The sequence below is a fragment of the Drosophila navojoa genome, chromosome 2 (genome assembly GCF_054131105.1).
Source record: "Drosophila navojoa isolate 15081-1374.11 chromosome 2, UAZ_NAV_1.0, whole genome shotgun sequence".
Classification (NCBI taxonomy): domain Eukaryota; kingdom Metazoa; phylum Arthropoda; class Insecta; order Diptera; family Drosophilidae; genus Drosophila; species Drosophila navojoa.
Window position 1 is genome coordinate 5,888,578 of NC_142890.1, and position 23,221 is coordinate 5,911,798.

The 23,221-nt window shown below is 39.8% G+C and overlaps 3 protein-coding genes across 8 annotated transcripts in view; 1 reads left to right on the forward strand and 2 right to left on the reverse strand.

Moving 5' to 3' along the window:
* The window catches only part of LOC108659922 (aminopeptidase N), a 40,762-nt gene extending 28,927 nt beyond the window's left edge, over nt 1-11,835 (reverse strand). For 4 of the 6 annotated variants that reach the window (XM_018113096.3, XM_018113094.3, XM_018113095.3 and 1 more), the window contains exon 1: nt 11,682-11,835. The gene's annotated coding sequence lies outside the window, so the exon portion shown is untranslated. Of the gene's footprint in view, nt 1-8,448; nt 8,467-11,364; nt 11,488-11,681 lie in introns of those variants that run through there. The other 2 variants (XM_089257818.1, XM_089257821.1) reach the window with 2 other exon arrangements.
* A 3,791-nt stretch (nt 11,836-15,626) lies between these two features.
* On the forward strand, nt 15,627-17,788 carry Ets97D (DNA-binding protein Ets97D). The gene is made up of 5 exons (XM_018113098.3): nt 15,627-15,787; nt 15,932-16,058; nt 16,117-16,186; nt 16,240-16,966; nt 17,025-17,788. The coding sequence occupies exons 1-5, from the start codon at nt 15,724-15,726 to the stop codon at nt 17,456-17,458; spliced, it is 1,422 nt and encodes a 473-aa protein (XP_017968587.1). The 5' UTR covers nt 15,627-15,723; the 3' UTR covers nt 17,459-17,788.
* The window catches only part of T48 (FU domain-containing protein T48), a 40,061-nt gene continuing 34,384 nt past the window's right edge, over nt 17,545-23,221 (reverse strand). The window contains exon 3 of the mRNA XM_018113101.3: nt 17,545-19,070. Coding sequence (XP_017968590.1) covers nt 18,079-19,070 — 992 coding nt within the window. The 3' untranslated portion in view covers nt 17,545-18,078. The remainder of the gene's footprint in view (nt 19,071-23,221) is intronic.

Below are 23,221 nucleotides of genomic sequence, written 5' to 3' on the forward strand. Positions count from 1 at the left end.
TATGGCATATATAATCATCTAAAGAGTTGTAGTTATTCTGATATAGTCCGTTTAAAAATATATTTCATCCGATTGCGAAAATGGTATTCTATAGTAACAGCCCATATACTCTTTTTCAGCTAGTGAGCGGGCATTACAGCACATAAAAGAGATGAGCTCGAGAGAGTAACAATTGTCAAAGAGACCCATCAAATGGATTCGGACCGGCGTTGACAGCGAGCAGGCGACTCATCAATGGATTCATACTTGACATTCGCTTGCGGACGGCGCTAAAGAAGCAAGAGACCATCGAACCAAGAGACAGCAGCCCGAAGGCCGACGGCCACACTCCCCGCCCATTAGTCTAATGCCAAATAAGAGGCTCGTAATACTGTCAATTCTTTCATTCATTTTTGGGCAGTTGTTCAATTTGATCGGCGGCAGGCGAAACGAATTTTAATTGATGCGGCAGACCGCAGACGTCACTCAGTCGACGGATTGCCCCGCGGGCGATAAATACATGCATAGATATTACATGGGACAGTTCTGTCGCATAATTAAGGCGGCACTTGATTAACAATCGTTGAACCCCATTGTGACCCGCAGGCCGGGCCACGCCTTCTAATTTACTAGCACTAACCACTTTAATGCTCCCATTGATGTTAATTGTTATTATTTATTATTACTACGGTTGGTTGATTTGTTGTAACTATTAGCGCAGCATTATGCATCAATAATGAACTGTAAAATCTGAGTCTGGCCTTCGCTTTAAAGTAACCCCTATGCGTTGGGCTGGGGCATTCAATTCAATCAATTTGATCAATTATTATCTGTTTTTTATATTCTTTTAATTCTTTTCAGTATTTATGAGTGTAAATATTTGAAGCTAAGGACGGTCTGCTGCGCATGCCTGGCTGCCTAATTCAATCCCAGTGCCATCAATCAAAGCTACAAATTGCCATCAAGGAAAGGGTATATGCAACTGTCTCTCTCGCTCTCTCTCTCTCACTCTCTCTCTCTCTCCCTATCACTCGCCTCTGTTTGTTTTGCTTTGAGCATCGCTTTAATTGCCAACACAAGTTTGTAATTATGTAATTGTCATTGTTGTCTCCGTTGTTAAATTCCCGCTGCCTTGAGAGTGTCACATTGTCGCTTCGACCATGACAAGGGTTTTCGCTGCCCCAACGCCAACTTGTCTGCCCCAGTGACAAACAAGAAGTAACTGAAGATTGGGCTTAGAAAAAGAGTCAAGTGATTAATTCAATATGAGTGGAAGGAAGTTAGAATGCATGACTTCAGCTTAAGTACACCTAGTACCAATTAGGGTAAATGCTAAACCTTGAAGACATCGCTTTACCCATATCCAAACTAAAATACTCCAACACAATGGATTGGACAGTAATCGTCATTCTACTCAATTGTCAACAACAACCTAACACAAATATGCCTAAAATATTTATGAAAGATTTGACCATAGAGATAGGCTCACCTTACAGACAACAACTATTCCATTTGTTAACAGATAGTAAACAAGAGTAAAAGTTTGGCTGGCATTCGCCTTTGTATGACTTGAGTCATTCAGAAAGTCTCGGATTCTCAAGGCACAGTGAGACAGATATACGAAATATGGGTTTAAGCTATGACACTCAAGCAGTCAAGTAGTTGGTAAGCTGATACTTTATATATACAAGAGTATTAGAATGAGAGTATTTTTTTGATTGTCTTACAGAGTAGCCTCTGCTCGGCCCATTGAGAGTTCTCCAAATAGAATCTAACTGCTGTATGTAAATATCGAATCAAACCTAAATTGAATTCATTGACATTACAGAATGGGAATTGAGAGAGCATGAAATTTCGATAAAGGGCAAAATGATCAAGAGAGTTATGACGAAATATCACACCTCCAAATACAGATCATTGGCTCTTCTCAGATTTGAGACAACGTGCCTTGGCAAGTATTATTTACGCTCAACAACTCTTCTGTCGATTCTCAAAGGTCACTCAGAGACTCCTCCAGCAGCTAAGAAATCATGCTTAAGTCATAAATATGCATTTTCAGCGCACTCAAATTTTCGTGTTTAGTAGCAAATTATGCATTTTATTTATTGGTCAAACCGCTTGACAAACATTTAATAATGTATCTTTGTTAATGGCACTTGGTAATTAGTCAGTTTATCACTGTGCCGCGACCTGTTCACGCTGACTGCAGCAGCTGACATTACGTATACGTATGCGTATATTCATATATTCATAGTGTATACGCCGATGCAAACTTGAGCGCCGGTCATTAGTCAGCTCCAGCTCGCAACCATAAAACCAATTGAGTGTCAGTTCAGCAGGCCAAACAAAACAATAGAACCCTCGCTAGTATGTGTGCAGTAGCTATATACACATATATACACATACATATACATATACACACATTTTGTATATATCGCAGTCAAAATTAACAGCGCCTGTTTCATCTTTTTGTCGCTGTTGGTTTCTGGTTTTGTCAATCGACGACGACGACGTCATCGTTGGCTGTCAGCTACTGTTCACCGACAATTTAATCTATTATATATAGTCAGCAAAGAGATAAAACAACATGGTTTATTTTCGCTTCTTGTTGTCTACCGAAATAAAAAAGCACAAAAATCATAAATCTATTGAAAGTAAATAGCAAAAAAGTGGGTCAGCATTTGGAATAAGACGAAAAAACGCTTGAGGTAGCTCTATAAAAAAACACATCAATCATAATAATGTGTGAATAGCAGCCAAAAACAGCTCAACTTGTACTGAAGTACGAAATGTTATAGCGTCTAATATTGTCGGACCAAGTAGCTCGTGGTGTATGCCTAATTCTTGCTCATGAAATCTACATAAAATAATTATCCATAGCTGACTCAAGAGCCAAGTTCAGCGCACTTCTTGTCGGCAAAAATGCTTAGAATAAACGGAATATAATAAAGGCATAAAGCAATAAAGACGAGAGTCTAGAGAGCATAGACGACTGCATGATACTCGCTCAAGGGCGAATAGAGTTCAGAAATTTGCTGTTTACCTAATTTAATTAAATTTTTTGAAATTGTTGCATAGAGGAGGCTAAGGATAAGCCATTTGCAAAGTAGATATATAGATTCTTTTTTCCCTCTTTAGCTTCAATTATTATATACAACTGATATACCCACTTTTACTAATTGAAGGGGTATAACAAGTAATATTCTTCCGGCAGCGGCGCCTTATTGGGTAAAAAGCCCTAAAGCCCTTAAACAAAACGTGATGAAAATTGCAACAAAATGCCGACAAAGTAATTTGCCAGGCAAAAGGCATAAACATCCATTGCCATTCCCATTTCGCTTTGCCTAAATATTATTAAAATTAAAACTACTTAACTTGAAATATATTTTCGGCTTATTTATTTATTTTTTATTTAACACCTACAGCAGCTGCCATCAAGTGAGTAAGCATAGAAAACTTTGCTTTCTTTCTTTCTCATATATTTTCGAGAATTGCCAAATGCTGCGACCTTCAGCGCGAGTTAAATGTGTTTTATGAAGGTAATTTCTTCTCGCATTTTCCGTTCAGTTTATTTGTTAATGAAATATTTTTGAAAATTCATTCGAAACAATTTAATTTCAGTTCGCTCGCCTGTTTTTTAGTTGTTAGTTTTAGGTATATTTATAGCTGATTTCAATATATGCTGCTGGTATGAGCAATATCAAAGGCGAGCTAAATCATTAAAAACTGTTTTTGATATCAACATTGTATAAAGATGTATATATATATATAACAAATAGGTATATAGGTATGTATACGCATTTATACTTATGTGCTTCGCATTGGCATTTTATCGCAAAGGTTGGCCAAACGATGCGTGTGTCTAAATTTTGTGGAATCAGGCAAGTCAATTAACGGAGCCTAAAATGGTTTTTGACAGTTTATGACAATTGGACAGTGGTACGCTCTTGTTTATGCTGGCCTTTTCGTGGTCAGCTGACGTAATTTGCTGCCCAAGGTTAGCTGCAGCTGAAGCTGTTGTCTGCGCATGAGTTGCACTATCTTTCTTGATCTCGTTTGGGTATGTCACACACACACATAATACCTGATCTCAAATGGTTAGGCGTGAGGCTTAAATAAGTTGGGCAACTATGTGTAACAGTTATTAGATGACAGAGAAAATATATAAGTACATATATATGAGCATATATGAATGCTTAAGTCTGAAAAGGTCCTATATCATTCCCTTACAAGTCTTTTGGATATACAATACTGATTTGTTTAAATTTATATTCTTTTATGTAAATATATTATTTATGTATGCAAATATATAGTTTCATACATGTAAAAATTATTTATTTATTTATAAATATTTTTAAAATATTTGCTTTTATCTACTTACGGCTGAAACATCTATAAAACAAAGTTCACCTTTGCCTGCTGCAGTCGAATCTCTCGCTCACTTTCTCAATCTAATGCCGCAATGCATGTGATCTTTCAACTGCTCATGATGATCATGATCATGTTGCCAGAGTCAAATATTGAGATGTTTTTAAAACATTTACCAAAAAATACTAAGAAATAGATTTATGACTAATATATATATTAAATCATATTAACAGTTCTCGGCTCTTATCTGCAGTCGGAATCTCGACAATAAAAGTTAATCCCGTAAATAATTGCATGCGATTATGTATATGATAGAGTCTACACTTAACAAGTGGACAATCTAATAAATTGCCAAGCCGGAACAGATAACGCTGCAGGTTGATGTCACATGCCATTATGGGAGTCCGCTCGTATGGGAGCGTGTCATACTTTCAAGTTAGTATTTCGCATACCTTATATGGTATGGCGGCTGCAGAACTCGGCCTGGCGAAGATTATCGCCCCAATCTTGAGTGAAATGAAATTTCATTTTCTTTTGCATTGCGTGACCAGCTGCCGGCTCCACCTACAACTGCAACGACTGCCCTCGCACCCATTGCAATTGTCATTTACGGCATATTGTATATTTCTCTGTTGTTGTTGTTTCTGTTAAACACGCATAAAAATTTAACGCTCTGGCATGTTTGTCATGTGCCGCTGGCCTTTTGACCTGCCGAGCGGCTGATGAAGTTGGCTGATATGACCGTTGCAAACGGGGGCGGGGGAAAGGGTGGTTGTTTACTTAACTGAAGAGTGGCAGAACGCGCGCGGGAGCCATCATCGGCTTAGACAGGCGTGTCCGGCGGGGCAAAAGCTACAGAGCGTCAATAGCCCCAGCCACAAACTGTTCTTTTTTTTTCGTTATGTGTGTCAAGTCAAATTAGATACGCTAAGTGTGAGTGTGAGTGTGAGTGAGTATGTGTGAGTATGTGTGAGTTTCTGGCAGGTGGTTGCTAACAGCGGCCAAATGTAGCTGTCCCCACAGCAGTTGACAACTGAGGTTACATTTACACTCATAATTGCATATTCACATTTTCTTATTTTCCCAACAGTCAAAAAAGAATCTGAGTGAAACATACAAATTCACATATTCACATACTCGCTTTAGACTCATATTCACATATTTGTATTCTTTACTTTTTTCCTATATTCGCATTCACATATTTCACGCTCATATAGCTGAACATATTCTTATATTCTTTTGTTCATATATTTGAATGGTTATTCAAATTCACATGTTTCAAATGCATAAAGCAGAACTATGAACAAGAGCTGAGCGCATGCACATTCATGCATTCATTTCATAAATATTCATATTCACTCTGATAAAGTTTATCGGTTCTGCATTCACTAAAATACATTCAAAATTGCATTCACATGCTAAAGCTTTCAGCTGATATTTATATTTATAGATATATTTACCTTTTCATTCATATTTCACATTCACATAGCTGTACATACATACATACATACATATATTGTCTATTCCTATTCACCCACCCACAGTTCATCTGTCAAAAGATTATGAATATGAATCACATGTTCACTCATATTCACAATCAATAACTATTTGCGGATGATGCTCACATCCTATTCACACTCACATATTCACCTTTTTCATTCATATATTACAAAACCATTTAGTTGAAACGCCTGCACAGGCAACTCACATGCACATACACAGATACATATATGTATATGTATATATATAGATTCACGCACTCATTTAGCTGCACACTCAACTCTCGCGCGCAGCACTCATTCATCTTCATTTAGGGCCTGCATTCACATTTGCATTTGCCACATTCACTTGGCTTTGTCATCTGTCAAATGCATCGCTGAGTTTGTCCAATTGGACGTTATTAAACATGAATATTCCAGTTGGCACTTTTGGGATTGCCCTCTTGTCTTATCAGCTGACAGCAAGCTATCTGTCATCTGTAGCACATGGCACACGAATCTTAATCCAAACCTTAAACTGAAAATGAAACTGAACCTGAAAACGAAACTGAAACTAAATGAACGCAGATTTTGGCACGATTTCGTCACCAGGTTCATATTTATTATACATATGTACATACATACATACATATATATTCTATTTGGCACCTATTTTCGGTGCTATTTCGGTGGATGCGCAAAGTGTTGCTGGCTAATTGAATTTATTGCGCGCCTCACTAAAATAAACAAATGCAACTCTCACACAGATGCGCACACACACACACTGTCACACTGTCACACACACATACTAGCTAGTACATTTGCTTTTGTTTTTATCACCTGACGTTGAGTAAATTTTTGCATTCTGCTCTGTATTATATACGAGTATGAAAGCAATTTATAGACCAAACAGTCGCACATATTTGCTTTAATGACAAACAAAATTGTGTGTTTATTTCTTGTTTTTGTTGCCTTTACACACACGCACACGACAATTTTACGACGTGGCTAACCTTGAAGGTGGTAGCCAAGCAACTTGAAAATCGCATCTATCTATCTTTATTATATATTTTATACATTGTATATATTTCATAATATATAGTCATGCTTATGAAGCTGCTGCATAGTTTCCATGAATATAAATTAAGTCAGATCAGTTGAGCAATATTTTTATTAATTTCTGATATAAAATATATAGAGGTAGATAAAAGATGGATAGAACTTTTTTGTTATGTGCCAGCAAATTATATATGAAATTATGTAAATATTTAAAAATCTAAATTATTAGCTTCAAATATTAAAAAAATAATAATTAAACGAATTCATTTTTGTATTTTCAGTTTATGTTCTTTCACTTCCTCTTCAAAGGCCTCTCTATCATATAATATTCTCATATTTATAGCTTTTAATAAGCATAACAAACAAATTTATAGCACTCCAATCTCAGCTATGCAGGGTATCTCGTCTTCTATCAGTAGTCATTTACAGTTAATTAAAATGAATAGGTGAAAACAAACGGAATGTCAAATGTTTCAAAACAATTTCACCAAACGCCTCAGCGTACACGGTGAAAAAGCTCATTTCCCCACATGTTGCAAAAGTGCTATGAACAAATGAGGAGCCGAGGGGGGGGGGGCATGCAACGTATGTACGTGTGTGAGTATGTGTGTTTGCCGTACATTGCACTTGAAATAGTTTCGACGCACATATAAATTTCAAATGTTTGGACTGAGCTAGATCTGCGTCTATATCTATTTCTATATCTTTCTCTATTTCTATTTCTGTTTCATTCTACACCATAGATATGCAGAAATATAAATATACACATATCTATATATATATACGGCGTATATCGTATGCCAAAGAGCGCTCGCCTATTATCATAATTTCTTATCAAATGACTCATGAGAAATCGTGTTGTGCGCAACAGTTGGGAATTTGTTGTGGTTGTTGTTGTTGCTTGTTTCTTTTTCTGGCACCGGCCAACTGTAAACAGATAGAAATAATAGAGGGCGAACGCAATATGAGCACAACAATTGCATGAATTGTGCAATCTAATTTATATGCTCAAATAAAGGGAGGCAATCAAATACGGAATGGAATTAGTTAGTGGCGCTTGGCTCTGTTGTTTGTTCTTGAAGTGAAGAGAATGGGTAGAGCTAAATGCAAATATACATATGCGTATATATTTCTTTATCTAGACGTATGTTACAAATTATGTTAGAGTTTTAGGGAGCTTTAGTTTGGTTACTAACTAATGTAAAAGTTAAAAGTCTTTATATCTCTCAAAAATGTATAATTTAAATTATAACTTAGGAAAATTAGTGAAAAACAAAAAGAGATTTAAATGAATGTTGATCTATCAAATAATATGAAACTCAAAAGAAAACTGAGATGTTCTTGAAAGGCAAAGGCAAAAGCTATTCTTAAGTCTAATGTATTTAATTCACTGATATATTCTGTGATTTATAATTTTCAAAAAATTCAGTTCTTTCGAAAAAAGATTGTAAATAGCTAAGGTTCATTGTACTTGTGGATAATGGCTATAGAATAATTTTGCATTTTAATAGCTTCACTTCCGCATTTAGAACTTTCTTTTCTTTGCGTAATAGATGCAAATTACCTTTTCCAAGAATCCTCAATAGCTGTTCAATAATTGAATACCCTAAGCATTGTCTGCTCCTGCTATGGCTTCCCGCATTTCAGTTCTCTTGTGGCAAAATTATAATTATGCCAGGTCTGTGCCAGGCAGGCAGGCAGACCGGCCTGGTAAAAGGATACTCCATTGCCGGCACAGAAACTTTCTTCCCCTTTCGCTGCAGCAAAAAAGGCAAAAGAGCGAAACCGCAAAAGTAGAAAAAAAAAGGGAAACCACAAAATGTTGCAATTCATTCAGGTAATACAAAGCGTTGCCAAAGAGGGGGGCGTGGCATGCGGTAATAATATGGTGCGGTACCTAATTGTGAATGCAATTATGCAAATGCCAAAAAGGCAGTTACCAAAGCGAAAGAGCAGAGAAGAGCGACTCACAAATGAAGGGTAATCAAGCCAAGCAGACAATTGATAAACGAACCGAAAGACATACGATTGATAAAAGTGCCCGAAAAGAGCAATTAAACCAATATAAATTGTGAACACGCGCCAGAGGCGCAAACAAAACATAAAAGCCAGCAAAGCAAATACATATACATATATTCCCAAATGTGAAATCGATATGGGCTCGAGCCCATATGCCCGAAAGGTCGCACAACAAGGGCTGTTGGCCTGAGAAAGAGAAGCGTTCGCTCAACGAGGGGTTGAGACTGTTCTTAAATAGGGAATACGATATGATATTTGCGTTTACCTTGTATTTTCTTGTGCGAAAATTGCAGCCGCTGATGAGCTCAGAGCCCGAAAATCAGAATCGTGCGATAAGAGCGGACGCATTACAATGCCACGCCTCACATATATGGATGATATAAATATACATATGTATATACATATATGTGTGTGATATACATATTACAAATGTAGAGTATATGCTTCGGATGACGTTACCTATTTTTTTGGCATATGCTGTTTGCTCTTATCTCGGTAATTCTATCAAATTACAATCGAGCAAATGTTTTGGTTCCTGTGCTGAAATCTGATAAGCAACCGGGCCTCCCCTCATAGAGAATCGCTCTACTGTTAAATTAAGTGTGGCATTGTTGGGGAGGAGGGGGGCGTAGAGGCTTGTAGGAGGCTTGCATAATAATTATAAAAATAGTCGATTATCGCATGGTTGGGCAGCATTCGATTAATTAATCGACAAAAATACACAAAAAACGAGCACTTTAATTAGATCATAAACAGATAGATACTCTGGAAATTCTTGATATGATATGAGAGTATATGGATGTGTAGAGCATAGTAGACAAACATATAAAATTATTTTTCTATAAATATTATATAAAACGTATAATGAATTTCATATAAAGCTTGTAGTACTTCAGATATCAGATAATTTTTACAAATTGAATGCAGAAATCTTAATTAAATATAATTCATTATACATACTATAGCAATTTGATTGATAAAGTCTGGTATTTATTGACTAAGTCGAGCTAGTCAGTGGAAAGATAGTATATGTCAAACTATTTTATATATAGAATATTACCTATTCCTGTTTATCTACAAGTAGCTATCGCACACTCGCATAGAACAAAGTTCATTTTGCTGTCATCACGTCTCTCGTTTTCCTGCCTATTTGAGCCCATGGCTCACTTAGACAAGCCAAGGACTATTTAGAACTGTATCCTTTTGTTGTTGAGCAACTGGCTCACAATAGGCTCATGCATAAACTGTAGCATATTTGCGGGCGTTCAAGCGTTCATCAATGCATACTAAAACGAGCAGCAGGCAGAAGCAGAGGCAGAGACAGTAGCAGCGGCAGCGGCAGTGACTGTGACTGTGGCTATGCCTGTGGCAGAGACAAATGACAGCGACCCACTTAGCGGCTGTGCCTCGCTGAGGTAAGCACAGTGCGCCGCTTTGTTGCATGCATGTGCAATTACGTATACGCCCTGTATTTATTGGCCAGAGCCCACGCTGCGCCGGCCAGACTAACAAGTGGTCCCGCGAGAGAGCGCTGCGAGAGCTGAGAGCTGCTGGGACTGCGAGTGGGTGCCGGTGTCGAACACCTACGCACCCATACAGCAGGTAACACCACACACACACACATACAAGCACACGCACACATAGGCACTGAGAGCACTTGTGCCTGCATTGAAATGGAAAACAAAAGCTGCACGAGAAATGTTGCAAAGGGCGCAATGTTGCCAGCTGCAAAACTTACAACAGCTGTTCGGCCAGGTTGAAAGTTCATGCGGCAGTAGCAACAGCAACAGCAACAACAATAACAATAGCAACAACAACTACGACGTTCGCAACGTCCTTGGACTTTTTCGGTGTGGCTGCCACAGCAGCTGCCCCGAGACCCGGCGTGCTGCAGCCAGCGAAGGACTTCTGCTGCTAGCCGGGTGCTGCATACACGAAAATCAATATGGCAAACACTCGAGCACTATGGAATGCCATATGCATATGAAGGCAGCGATTGCCCAATGCGTTCCAGCCGATAGCAGCAAGAAATTCCACTTGATTAGCACACCAGAGAAGAAAAAGATGGAAAAAGTTGATAGCATTCAAAAATGCCCCAACGAAAACTTAAACACGCAAAACAAAATATACAATTTACGAAATAAACAACAACAAACACTCGAGGATGAGTTACACTTTAGCCAGAGCTCACTGTGGATGGCCGCGTGCGCTTCGATTTTGATTAGAGCGCAGACAATAACAACAAAAACAAAAGCAAATCGAAATCAAATAAGCAATGCAAATCGATTGAAACACAGCATTTTTTTCAATGTTGTTGTAGCTGCTGCCCTTGTTGTTGTTTGAGTTGTTCGAGTTGCTGTTGTTGTTGTTGTTGCTGCGAACATTTAATTTCTCACACTTTAGTTTTCATTTTCATTTTAAATTGCTTTCAGTTTTAGGCATTTATTGTTATAGTTATTACCTGTTTAGCGTATGAATGAAATCACATTTAGAACCAAAATCAAAAGGCCAAACACCAGCAGCAGCAGCAGCAGCAGCAGCGACAACAAACGTTAACAACAATCTGCACGAAAAACTCACTTGGCTAAATAAAAAATCAAATTTAGAATTAGTTTTTGAAATTCTTGGGTCTTATAGCAAAACGCCCACTGTTTCAACGGTCCACACGCAACGCGATAACAAGCCCCAACACAGCCAACAACAATAACAATAACAACAAATAGTAATAGTAACAGTAATAATAGTAAGAGATATCGTAAATTATTGTTGCCTGCGTACTTCGATTTGGTTGGCGGCCCAAAAGCTAACGTTAGTTTGGCCAAAAGCAAATAAACTCAATTCTTTTCTTTCACTCAGAACTCGCTAACGATTAGCCGAGAAACGTGCGCGAACTCAACACGAACAACCGACGCGTTTCAGTTGCGCCAACAGACTGAATTGTTCGAAGCACAGCTGAGAGAGCGAGCGCAGTCAACACGAGCAGCGCAGCAGTGACGTCGGCATCGGCAGCGGCGTTGCAAACGCCGGCAGCAGCAGCAAGCATTGTGCGATTCTTGATTCAGCTGATTGATAAGAGAATGAAGCACGCACACAGGCATATGCATGCACATACCAACACATACACACACACTCTGTCACTCAGACACTGCATTGCGTTTATCATTTATGAAATGCATTCATTCAAGAGCAAGCAAAATTAAACAAAATAATTAAATATATATATTCATAATATTCATTTGTATTTAAACAAATACATTGTAAATATTTATTTTTAAATTGTTTATTGTTTGTTCAATTAAAAATATTCATTATATGTTAAAAGATGTATTAATTAATTATTGTATTTAATTAATTTAATAATAATAATAAAATTTTATACTTGTATTATATACTTTGCTTATATATGAATAAATTTTATAAAAATCCTAAATTTTTGTATTTATTGTATATTCGTATAATAATATTTTTAAAATATCCTGAAACACTTTACAAAAAAAAAAAAAAATAATAATAATAATATTAATAAATAAATAGTCATAATAATAATAAAAGCTCAACTTTAACAAAATCTTCAATAATTGCTCACAATTTGTTTTATTTATAGTACAATATTTGGAGATTTGAATTTACTTAATTATTTTATTAGAATTTAATGCAAAACAATTTAAAGTGATTCTGAGAAACAAAAGAAAAATATATAATCTTAGGAAACACCTTAAATTTAATTAATTTAATTTTAAATATTTGTGCTAATAATGAAAGAGAAATATGTGGAATTTAATAGTCTCGTAGTTCAGGCTAACCGATATAATTGAAGAATTGAAAGATCGAATATTTGGCAAGTGATACGACCAGGTCAAGGAGAAATTCTCTCATTATGAATTCTATTGAACGAAATTGATTTCATATGCAAATCACGCTGATGACATGACAAGCATGACTCCTGTGCAGTTTGGTTGGGATGATGACGACTTAGAGAATGACTCAAGCGCAACGAGAGTCTTATTTATTATTTCGGATATTACGGCATTGGTGACTTGACTGGATTTGAAATGTCAATGCTTTCTATTTAGGCAACATTCTGAATTAAAAGTTCTTTATGGACATTCGAAAGTTTCTTTTTATCGAGTTAAACCAAAGTGGCTAATAAAATATAGAAAAGGACACGGCCCGCAGCCTAGTTCACTGGCCCCCAACAAGGCTGCGGGTGTTGCTCGAAAGGCAAACAGCAGGGCGAAGCGAACTGGATTATTTATTGGGCGACCCAGAAAGCTCGACGTGGCCAGCGAGGCCCATTGAAAATGCAAAATGGCCACCAATTAATTAGTAAAAATTATGAAATGGAAAAGCTAAAAACTGAATACGAAACTATAACTGAAACGGAAACACGAAATTCATTTGAGTTATGCGCCAGCGAAACGCAGCTGTCCCACTTACCACCCTCTGCCCCCACCCCTCGTATGCCTTTCAAGTGTCCTTGCAGTAAGTCCGAGGCACTAACCTGCTAGCCCTTTGGCGACCTAAATACCAGGCAAGGCTGGAAGCTTGTATACCCAAAAATGCAAATAGTATTTCAGTAGTAGAAAAGGCATAAGTAATAGCAATGGCATTTGATGCACTTAGAGAAATGAGAAGTAGAAAACTGTAGCTCAAGTTGATGCACTGACAGAACATTATTTTTACTATTATATAATTTATGTGATTTACATCAGAATTGTCGCTGTTGCGGAAGTTAGCTTGTAATTTTTGAGATTTTCTTTCAGTGTAAGCCTTAGCTGTTCCAGTTTCGGGACTGGCCTTATCCATGTGGGAGTTGTCCTATTGATTTAATTTCCACTATTCTTAGTGACGCAATGCGCGACGTAGTCGAATCGCGTCGAGTCGAGTTGAATGCGCTGTCCATGTCGCTGTCGCTGTCGTTGTCGCTGTTGTTGTTGTTGTTGTTGCTGCTGTTGCTGTCGCCGTGGCGTCCCAGCAATAGTCCTGAGACGCCTCCAAGGGGTTGTTTTTGTTTGCCACACTGCCACAATGCCACATGGCCCATTGAGCTATGTTTTTGGCTCTAGTTGTCTGCCGGCGCCGCAATGACTGCGCATAGTTTTATGGTTTATGGCGAGGAGTAGTTCTCAGTTCCCAGCTTTCGATTCCCAGACGACTTGTTATGGCGCCTTAGGACGCTATTGCTATCAATATTTTGGGCGGTGGCTAGAGTGTCCCTTCGACTGATGCCACAGCTGCAGCTGGCTGCCAAACATGACCTAGACACTTTGGTCTAGTTGTCTCTCTAGTGCGATCAGCTCTAACATCATTCTCGAGGTCATTGCAATGTCATAGAGCCGCGCAGCCAATTAGCATTTAGATTAATTGAATAGTGACTAATGATGAGCCACAATCTGCATCTGGCTTGACACTGACTCAACTTCTGTGTGCCAAAGAGTCTGAATGTCTATTGAAAAAACCCAATAGAAACAACATGTTGCATAATTTTTAGAACCACCCTTTTTTGAAAATTAGATTAGTCGAATTAGTCATATAGGAATAAAAACAATTTATGCAAATTTCAGTCATTAGGAATTTCACATTTATTTTATTTTAATTGTTTTTTAACTATAAAGTTAAATTGTATTAGCTCACCTTAAAACCAACTTGATTTGGGTTTGCAAATGTGTTTTCTATTAATTTCAGTAAATAGTAATTTTTATTGAAACTGTTTCTATATATGTATGTTTTTATCTTCATCAGAAAACGAGTAACAATTTAGCTAGAAATTTGCCAACTCAACTGAGCTAACAATGAGATAATATTTGTGCGCAACTCTAAAAACAGTGCGAAACTCATTCGAAGGGGATAGGCGAGGAGTGTTTGGGGCAGAAAACATGAAAAATCGTTTGTAGTAACAAGTGCGCTTTGCACTTGAAGTTGTTTAACTTCGGCTCCTCCCTCCGGTCACTATGCCACAGCCTCTGGCAGCAGACAACAGCTGATAAGACAATTGTCGGCCTTTGTCTTTGGCAACAGTGTGTGGGTGAGTGAGTGTGGTCTATATGATATATATATACGTACATATATACAATATCGTGTGTGTCGAACAGGTTCTATGGCATTTTATCTGCAGTTAACGAGTGCCGCTGACCCACTTGCATAATGGTCTTATGTCCAAGAACTTCCTGATTTTAAGACAAACATTGCCAATTGTTTTGGATCTGGAGCACCAACCACTTTAAATGCTTATAGTAAACACTATTTAGTGGCTGGTTTATCAATGAATGTTGTGTGCTTAAGATTTTTAGTACTTGTATTGGCTTCTAGTGAATCACTTCAAATGGGTTGACTGTCAGCCGTGCCCATAAATTTCCTTATTAGCTACGCACATCAACCGCAATTAAGTTGATCAAACGATATTCGCACAATATATTTTGATAGCTTTCTTGATTGTCAATGTGTGTGGTTAATTGCTCTAATTTTTGCATGCAAAATTTTTCAATGATTGCGAACACAAATAGAAAGCAAACCGTGTCAGAAGAGAAATAATTATTATTAGCTGAAAAAGCTTATATTGTTATTAGTTTTGCAAAAAAGTTTTGCAAATTTAAATATTTTTATTGTTCCTTAACGAGAAATATTTAAATGGCCCGCCATTGTATGCAAGCTATAAGAAGCTGATTGCTATAGCGCAACAAGTGGACAGCGCCGGAACACGAGTGAGTTTAAAATGTTTCTGCTTTTAATAATTTTAGCTATCTGGTCACACTTTTGGTGCTCTCAAAATAAATTGCAGACAATTTGTCTGAGTCTCCATAAAAATATAAACATATAAAGTATGGACAGCAACAACGACTTGTCAGATGAGTTAATAAGTCGCCTTAGCGGTGGAGGCGGCCTGGGTAAGTCATGAATTATCGCTGGCGATGAACAGCTGCCGCAGCTCCAGTCATGGCCAACCGCACAGGTTGACATTATAGTGCCTGCGTGCAGTCTGTGTGCAGCAACAGTTGTCAGCTAGCTAATCTACCCCTAAAACATTGCAGAGGAAGTGATACCCAGCGAGATTTTTGAAGAGACGAACATATACGAGGATACAAATGATGTGGAGAACGAGCCAGACGACATTATCATCGTGCACATGGACATTCGGGAACCGCTCAGCACGCTCAAGTACATTTATTCAAATATATACAAATTTTTACATAGTAACTTGAGTTTCATCTTACAGAAAGCTTGTGGAGCAAAAAATTGGCGTTGAGCTAAAATACTATACATTCTGCTTACAAGATGCGCAAGAGGTAAGAATTCTTACAAAACCGCCGAGACATCAACTAAACAAAGTCAATTGCAGCTGGAGCCCCATAAGAACTTGGTCGATCAATGCGTCAAGGGCGAGGGTCTAGTGCAGATCAATGTCCAAATCCAGACTACGCACAAAAAGATCAACATTGCGGATGTGCTGAAGCCCACAGAGGCAGCGCTAGCCACTCTGGCCATCGAGGAGGCTGCCCAGCTCAGTGCCCAAGACACCAACAGCAGCAGCAAGAGCTCTTCCAGCGGCAGTCCCAGCAAGGTCAGCAAAAAGCGCAAACATAAAGCCGATGAAATATGTGATGTGGATGTCATGGATGAGGACAAAGATGCCGATGTGGAAGTCACCAAGCCCGTGCTCAACTGGGTACTGGATAGCAAGTTCAAACGCGAGCAAATCCGCCTCAAAATACCTGAAGCAGTTAGTGAATGGTCGCCTGCGCATGTCGCCCACTGGCTGGAGTGGGCGGTCAAAGAGTTCGACCTGCGTGACCTCAACATGGACGAGTGGCGAATCACGGGTCAGGCGCTGTGCGCCATGACGCACGAGCAGTTTAGCCGGAAGCTGCCCCGTGATCCGGGCAATGTATTTTGGACGCATCTCCAGCTGCTCAAGGAGTGCAATTTCGTGTCCGTGGTGCACAAACAAGCCGAGGAGCTACGCAAGCCGAAGCAATCCAAAGCGACGGCAGGTGCCAACATACCCGGAGTGGGCTTGGAGCAGCGTATTATGCGTAAATCCTTTCAAAGCGTTAAGAGCAATGACTGTGAGTAGCTGATCTATATATACTGAATCCCTTCAGTCAATCGTATTTCCTCTTACAGCTTCAGATAGCTCGCCGGCGCCGCAAAGTCCCAGTCATCATAACAGCATCGGATCTGGCAACAATGGCCAAGTGCAGCTCTGGCAGTTTCTGCTCGAGATCCTCACTGACAGCGAGCACACGGACATCATCGAGTGGGTGGGCACCGAAGGCGAGTTTAAGCTAAGCGATCCGGATCGCGTTGCCCGTCTGTGGGGCGAAAAGAAGAACAAGCCCGCCATGAATTACGAGAAGCTTTCTCGAGCGCTGCGGTACTACTATGATGGTGATATGATATCCAAGGTATCTGGCAAGCGCTTCGCCTACAAATTCGACTGTGATCTGAAACTGCTGATAGGCTACGATGCCAGCGAGCTGTCCCGGTTGGTTAACGAGCGCAAATGGGCCCACCATCTGCAGGCGGCGCACAAGGAAGCCGATGCCGATGCGACATGACAGCCGGACACTGGTGTCAAGCGAGAGCCCGATATCCTGTGGAAGTACGAAGCTCCATAGCGCTGGCTAATTGAAATGCATTTAAATATTTTTAGGCACATGATTTTATTGTTCACTTTGTTCATAATATATTATTATAGTTATTCACTAAGCATTATAATCTCCGTCTCTATAAGCTATCGCTATAAATATCATATATGTAGGTACTGTAACTATCTATATAGTAGGTATCATATATGTTTAGGTATTATATCGATTATTGTTCGATTATACGTTGGCGATTTTTGTAAAATCCATAAAATTAAAAACAGAAATACATTTTCCACGCGATTTCTTCGATTTTCATTTGTATGTTTGTGTGTATGTGTGAGTTTTTGTGATTTTACATGACTAGTTCGCTCTGTAGAGGCTAGATGATAGACTAACTACGGTTAAGCTAGATTAAACTAAACTAAACGTTAACAGTTAGCATCGGCAGCTAAATGTGCGTCTCAGTTTGTTGATGGCCTGGCGGAATGTGCTCAGCTCTGGGCTGGACTTACGCTGCACATGGAAGCGTGTAGCGTAGCCAGCTTTGCGCTAGGATAATACTCTTCCCTCTGCTGCTGCAGCGGCCGACACTAGAGCTCAGTCGTGATCTCGTCCTGCGGCCGAAAGCCCAGCTTATAGAACTCATCCTCCAGCCAGAGCGAGCTGGCATTGAGATCCGTGATGAGATTGCCGCTCTTCAGCGTATTGAAGCTGCTGCCAAATGGATCCGAGGCGCGCGGCTCTTCGAACTCGTGCAGGCTGATCAGCGAACCGAACAGATGCAGCTTCTGCTGTGCCGAGGCGCTGCTGCTGCGATCTCCTGGCAGCAGATCCGTGCCCAGCTTTTGACTGGGTGGCGTCCCCGCCTTCTGCTGCTGCTGTTGCTGCCTGTAGATGCTGTGGCTGGGCTTCTTGGGCGCCGCATACAGCGCCTCGGAGCCACCGCCGCCCGCATGGGAGGTCTGGAAGAAGTCAATCAGCTGACCCACTTGCGGCTTATAGCGCTCCAGCGCGTGCTCCGACCACGCATACAGCCGCGCCCAGTCGTGCGGCGGCGTGGGTATCAGCTCAATGGGCCTGTTCAGCAGTATCAGCAGCTTGGCCAGGTCCCGGACAATGGGCCGATACGAGTTGGCCGCTGCCACCTCGCCGGACAAGTACAGTTTGCGTATTTGCCGGCGCGTGTCGTTCAGCATGGCCAGAAAGTACTCCGCATTGGGTCGCATCTCGTTCAGCTGACGCATGAAATCCGCTCGATCCATTGTGTTCTCATTGATGAGCTTCTGCTTGACTGACTTGCGCCGTCGCTTGCGCCGCACCAGCATCACGGCCACGGCCAGCAGCGAGAGGCAGACCAAGAAGCCGCCCAGCAGACCGGCCAGCGCTGCCATCAGCGGCCCGGAGTAGCCAGTGGGCACACAGACGCGACCCATGAACTCGGTGTGGGCCGACCATTGATCCAGATAGCCGGCGGGGCATTCATCCACGCATTGGCGCGTATCCGTCACCAGGTACAGTGGACACTTGATGCAGCCCGCCTTGTTGCAGCGCAAACAGTGCGAGCTCGTCGTCACGGGGCAGCCTGCAAAGAGAAAAGCGCCAGAAATTGGGTTAGTTGGGTTGGGTCACCATTGAAGGTCTCTCAATTAGCGCTAGCTCACAATCGGCATAATTGCTGCTCATTTGCATAGGGTAACGTCTGCTGAAGTCTCCCACAGTCAATTCCCTTAATGACTGTAAATTAAGTCATCCATCCTATTGAATTATCAGTGAACAGCAAATTACACTAGTGAACAAATATCCGATAGAATTTATCAGGGCTTAAAGACTTTTAATCAAAAGTATTTATTGTATAGACGGAATCTGCATATGATATGTAAGTATGTTGTTTAGTGTAAGGCTGACTCTTATACGTTGCACCATCAAAAATCTTGGTTATTTATTGTAATATTAGACAGACATTCAAAGTGATATATATTTTTATTTTTTTATACAATCAAATCCTTGTTATCTTATATATTTTTTAATCATTGCTGTCTAGTGTAATTTTACACAGATATTCTCAAAAGTTCTCCATTTTTTTCTTCTGTTGAATCTATATTTTATAATATATAACTCTGTCTATTATTATACACTTTTTACCTTTTAAAACCTAAAATCCGTATTATCTATTTTCTCTTCAAAATTCTAATCAATCTCTTCATTCTGCCCATTAGAATCGCAGTTCTTGTTGTCCAGTGTCAACTACGCATATCATGAAGATTTTCCACTTTAACTGGGCTTTGTCACTGGCTATTTGTTTTGTTTGGGCTTTCAAATTCAAGGTAAACCCAACAAAAATTGTTTGACTTTTGGTTTATGAAAGAAACCAAGACGACGACGACAACGACCACAACAACAACAACAACAACAACATCAACATCAACGCATTAGCATAAGAAGTGTTGTGCACACAGAGACACAGACAGTTGACAGACAAACAGTCGGACGGACAGAGAGACACAGACTATGCTACATATTCTAGGAAGGCCTCCGTCCAATGGGAAAGTTCAATATGAGACGCGATGAGGAGGCGCATCCCAAGTGTTGTCGCCGCACATCAAAAGCTTTTTTTGACAACTGCAACGAGAGACAACGCAATGCGACTCCCAAGCAGTTCAGTTGTTGTCGTTGTTGTTGTTGTTGTTGTTGCTGTTGTTATTTTTGCTGCCATTGTTGTTGTCGGATCAGCAGCTGGCCCATTTATCTTGGACTGAAGTGGCTGTTATACCCAGTGCAAAAGGTGAACATAGAGTATTTGGGTTAAACGCGAGGACTTGTACTACAAATGAAAACAAGCGAATCTGCTGAGAATATTTTAAAAATAATCTAGAATATATTGCTCTACATATGTATGTATGTTCAACCATACCCAGAGCAAGGTCCATTGAGAGAGACCCCTATAGTCGTACTTATAGAGTGAATAAGGTAAAATAAATAAGCTTGGGTTTGAGAGCCACAATTACAGTTTAAGAAGCATTCGATCAATAGAAACGCGTATTACTTGAGCCTTTTTTTCACTTTGAATAGGAGTACAGAATTTACTTTTCTAGTCTGATCTCAACTGCTTCTGAACTCAGTTATTTCCCCACTTTATATTCACCCTCACACGACCACTGAGTATGTTGTAGTCGTTCACTTGCGGTTTCTCGTTTCTCTTCAACAAAGCCTTGGCGGTTTGTCTGTGCGCCTGTCCGGTTGTCCGACTGTTTGTCATTGCACCACGTACGCACCTTGTCTGCCCCGATTGCCATGCACTGGGCGTCCGTCGTTCAGCATCGGGCTGGGCATCATCAATGGCATTAACTTGTTTTAGCGCTAATCAGACACAACCCCCGAGCAAATGCAGCCACATCAGCAGCAGCAGCAGCAGCGACAGCAGCAACAATTGGATTGCCGATTGCCAATTGCCTTTTGCCGACTGTCTGTTTGCCTTGGCCATGGCCAATTCCCAGGCAAGAGCTGTGCGGATAATCAGTCGGAACGTAACTCGTAATTGATATTGTGCAGTCCCGGGCCGGCTCCGCTCCGCCACCTGCTACGACCCAGTGGGCTGGTTCTGGGCGTGCAGTTGATCAACGATAATTGGTTATTAAATGGAAGATTGCCTTACCCCCAGCTCCTGCTGCCGCTGCTCGTCATGTAAATGCACTGAAATTACAGCGCCCAGCCAGATTACAGTGATACACACACATACATATACATATGTATATATGTATGCTATATATAAATAATGATATCTCGATTGAGCCAGCAGGATTCCATTGGCATTGCGCACTTGAGCGGAATAAATGCATAGCAAATGCTCCTCGGACCGCGCGTCGTAACTCAATAGAGATTCAATTTAACAACTGATTGAATCACAGATCGAAACAATTATCATTGCAGCCCTAGCACGATTAAGTGTTGCGTGTAATTATACCCTGTACGCAATAAATATAAATGGATTGAAGGTGTGCCCTCCATGGAAAATATTGCGCAAGCTTTGTGACTCTACATATAGGGTAGAGTTTTTTATGGGATTACTTGAAATACTCAAATACCATATCCTATGAGAGTACTTGAATATACATATATAGAAACTTAACTCTTTTCGTCGTTTTTCTGACAACAATAAATACTCTGTATAGATAATCAACTTGTTGGAATAAGTTCTATATATATAATAATTAAATATCGTTGCCCATTAAGTTTCACATAAAGTATATTCTATATTCAGATATCACAGATTAATTTATTCTGTGTTCAACTGCTAGCTACAACAACACTGATTAGAGGGTATCTATTAGCTAATCATTCAATTTGTAGAAGATTCATTTATCATCTTGATAGCTTATCCACTCATTTGCATTTCTCAACACTCGTCGCTATCATAACTCAATCAACAACAAACTGCGCCCTATTCAGAATCTGACACGCCCACACTGTGAGTTATGCAATTCTTTAGGTATATATGAACTAACTAATAACAAGCATTAGCTAAGTTTTGGTTAATGAGCAACAACAAAAATTACATAAATAAACTAAAAACAATATTTAAACTTTCTATCGCTGACTCAGAGCAGCTGAGTAGAAGCTCTCTAGACATGGGAATTAAATACCACAAAACATGTGAATTTCGTATTGGCTAGGCGTGTCAAAATATCGGACAGTTGCCCAGCTATTTGACAGATATACTTTCACTCAAAGACAGCTGCAACAACACCAAAGCCTAACTGGTAATTAGTATATTGTAAAATGTTTATCGTGCTCAAATCGCAGATCGGCGCTTAAAGCGTTAATTTTATGACGCGTCAAATGAAACACGCATCAAGCTGACTACATAAAAGACCATTTGCTGTGGGGGAAGTTCGTGTTTGAATGGCAACTATGACTAATGCCCCAACAACTAGGGATGTGAGCGTGAGGCAATTGATCTAATAGGACACGAATGTGCATTACGATTGGCATGGCTAACAGAGTAAATGGGGCTTATTTTTAAGTATATTAGTTTAAAGATTTAGCTAAACTTTATCTAAGACAAAATAAGTCTAGAGTTTATTATTATCGATTAGTATATAGGATTATTTCTAAATATATTTAATATGAGCCAAGCTTAGACTTGATCGAATGTCTAATGATTAATTTAAGAAACCAAACTCAAGTCACAAAAATTTGATTTTAATCCGTCAATCAAAGCAAATCTTGATTGTAATATTCAAATTGAAATTTTTTTCTATTTTTTTTACATCGCGAACGTGTCACGCCACGACACGCACCCATCTCTAGCACTATAAAAAAGATAATTGAACTGGTTCCACACGCTCAAGGTCGTTCCATGTGAGAGAGTCGCGCACTGAAATTGAAAATTGGTTATCGAAGATCAGCGGCAAATGTGGAGCCAAACAAAGCCCAGCTACTGTCTACAGCTGGCTCTGCTTAGCCAAAACCAGGGCGTGGCCTTTCATGTCAGTTGAAAGCATTGACATTTGCATGCAAATGCTGGGCACAAAAGTTCTAATGAACAATGGCTAAAATCTATTAAATATACCGTTCGTTTAGTTTATGTACTAAACGTAGGCAGGCAGGAAGGCACGAAGAGTGAACAACAACGCGTGGGCGTTGCCAAATTTGTTATTAGGCCCCAGGCCGTGGGGCGGACTGTTCCATAATTTACCACAAAATGCTTTGAACTTGCTACGTGCCCGATCAGCC